The sequence below is a fragment of the Agrilus planipennis genome, unplaced genomic scaffold (genome assembly GCF_000699045.2).
Source record: "Agrilus planipennis isolate EAB-ADULT unplaced genomic scaffold, Apla_2.0 scaffold5, whole genome shotgun sequence".
Classification (NCBI taxonomy): Eukaryota; Metazoa; Arthropoda; class Insecta; order Coleoptera; family Buprestidae; genus Agrilus; species Agrilus planipennis.
In genome coordinates, this window is record NW_020442468.1 from 1665820 (window position 1) to 1668431 (window position 2612).

General features: G+C 31.8%; 1 protein-coding gene across 1 annotated transcript; it reads right to left on the minus strand.

Moving 5' to 3' along the window:
- Positions 1-601: 601 nt before the first annotated feature.
- LOC108735191 (E3 ubiquitin-protein ligase ZNF598-like) lies at positions 602-2375 on the minus strand. Its single transcript, XM_025981300.1, has 2 exons — positions 1924-2375; positions 602-1792 (listed from the first exon to the last, which is right to left on the minus strand). Exons 1-2 carry the CDS (start codon positions 2283-2285, stop codon positions 988-990), a joined length of 1167 nt encoding a protein of 388 aa, XP_025837085.1. The 5' UTR covers positions 2286-2375; the 3' UTR covers positions 602-987.
- Between the last annotated feature and the right edge of the window lie 237 nt (positions 2376-2612).

Below are 2612 nucleotides of genomic sequence, written 5' to 3' on the forward strand. Positions count from 1 at the left end.
GTACGTACGTACGTACGTACGTACGTATGTACGTACGTTCGTATGTCAGCATTTTTTTCGTTTTCGATATCTCAAGAACGGATTGAGATATCGCCCTCAACCAAAATTTTTTCGAAAGATATTATCATAATGAAGATCTGAAAGAAATTTGAACGAAATCGGTCAAGCCGTTTTTTTTTTATAAAAAAAAAAACGAATTAATTACAAACAATTTAATTAAAATACGTTCTAATCTAATCACAACAATGAAGTTACGGAATCAATAATAACGAAATATCATTATTCAAGACAGGGAATAACATATTATAATAACATATTATAATAAAAATTTGTTTATAACAAAATGAATTGTTATAAACAATCGATAAACAATAAAAAATAGTATTTACCAATTGACTGATGCAAGTACTCTATCAATTCGGTTTTCTCAGACGAAATACTGTTTCTTATGGGTTTATAAAATGACGAACTCTCAAACATTGTTTGTTATTTATTATTGTGCCGCGTTTTTTTCAAACTTTAGAAACGAATGTACTTTACAATAACTGTATTATCTAATGGGAAGTTAGTCGTATTAGCACCGACCAAAATGTGCTCAGACCAATTTTTTAATACTTGTAATGATCCTGAAATAATGGTGGGATACTTACGTATAAAAAAACCAATCATATAAATTATTTATTCCAGATAAACAAACAAATGCAGATAAAATAAAAGGTTAGACGCTGATTAAGATATTTTATTATTACGTACTGAACTATTAAGTATCGCAATAATTCATTATTCTCTACAGAAAGAAGTGGCTTGAAACGAGTATTGTAAACAAAAACAACGATATCCATCATTGGTAATTAATTAAAACAAAAAACATTTAGTATAAAAATACTCTTTGAGAAACAACAAAGAAAAATCGTAAAAAGATATCTATTCATATAAAAGTAAGGCGACCAGTTTTGGTATTACTATTATGTATAAATTGCTTCGTTTTTACTTATTTCGGTTCCAAACGTTATCGCTGTTGTTAGCGGGACTTTCCAGAAGTGGAAAGTGGTTTTCCAACGTATGATTTGCCAAATGTTGGCGTAATTCATTGGCCAACACAACCTGTTGACAGTTTGCGCAAACATCTAATCCGGAAGTAGATCCATTTCGCGCATGTTCCTTATACAGTTCCTGTTGTTTGTCAATGTCAGGTAATAAGGCTAAAAGTTCTGGGAAAATCTCCTTGAAATCGTTGCCCATCATTTTTTGGCAGTGCTCATAATAGTTGGAGGCTGAAATGGATCCACTTCGAAACAATTCAGACAATATTTTGAACTGCTGAATAGTGTCATTGTCTTTTAGGGTGTACATGAATTTTTCGAAAAGAACACGATTCCGAAACTGGAAATCAGGGGGCGGCAAGAACACTTTATTAGAAGGAAGGATAGGATAGGATTGGCCAGAGCTGTTTGTAAATGTTAAATCGTTTGGTGTTGGAGAACTTGACATACTCTCGTATAATGATATACTGTTCATGAGGGAGTCAAAGTTACTAAAACCTGGCGGAGGTTTAACTTTAAAGCCCGGGGGAGGTTTAGGTTTACCAAGAACTGGAAAGTTGTCTTCAGCATCGTTGTTTTCTAAACTGTCTATTTTTAGTTCAGATCGCTTTTTAACGATTCCATTTTTTGTCAAGACTTCTTGTTTTGTTGTAGTTGATTCTTCGATGTCTTTCTTAGTTTCGACCTTATTTATTCTATTATTGCTTTTAGAATCCTGAGTTGTGTTAGTGCAATTATCATTAGGCATGCTGAAATTAAGAGTAATAATTAATTCTCTTAATTTACCTACAGGTTAATTTTAAAAAAAGAAAAAGATAAAAAATTGAAAGAAAACATGAAACAGAATTCAAAGTTTCTATAATATAAAAGTAAATCTTACCCTTTCTTATCATTATCAGTGTTTATTTCATCTACTACTTTTCCTTTCTTTTTTTTATTTTTATTTTTCGAATCGTCAATACTATTACCATTAGCGAATTGATTATCATTTTTATCGTCTCTACTTTTACTATTTATGTTAGAACTTTTAAGGATTATGCTTTTTGAACTGCTACTTCTCCCATTATTTTTATTAGAACTTTTATTTCCACTCTTTTTCTCACTTTTTTGTTGTTTCATTTCACTTTCAGGTACTTCATTACTCCCATCTCCTTCAGTACTACTATTTTTATTATTAGTTTTATTGCTTTTTACTTGATTATTATAATTATTCAAATTCACCCAAGTATTTGATATTGGCATAGTAACGCTGGCGGTTTTTCTGCCCTTGTCTGATTTATTTAAAATAGGGAAGTCATTAAGGCTGTTTGGAGGTAGAGTAGGTGCAGGAGCAACTTTAGATGCTTTCGCTTCTTGTTGTTTCTTCGGTTTCTGAGAAACCCATAGTGGCACAGGTACGGAAGCTTTACTTAGAGCAGGAAAATCATTGGACGAGGTTTTCGAACTAACTGAAATACTGCTAGTTGGTGTTTGACTGATACGAGTTGTTATCACCCCGTTTGCTTTATGATTTACATGAATAGAAACATTTGAGGTTTTTGCACTTTGAGGTCTATCTTGATTACTACT

What these genes read in the sequence shown, in the direction of transcription:
- LOC108735191 (XM_025981300.1), bottom strand. Translation starts at nt 2,285, where the DNA reads ATGCCAATATCAAATACTTGGGTGAATTTGAATAATTATAATAATCAA. An exon ending in ACTGATAATGATAAGAAAGG is followed by an intron (nt 1,793 to 1,923) that starts GTAAGATTTACT and finishes TCTTAATTTCAG; the next exon opens with CATGCCTAATGATAATTGCA.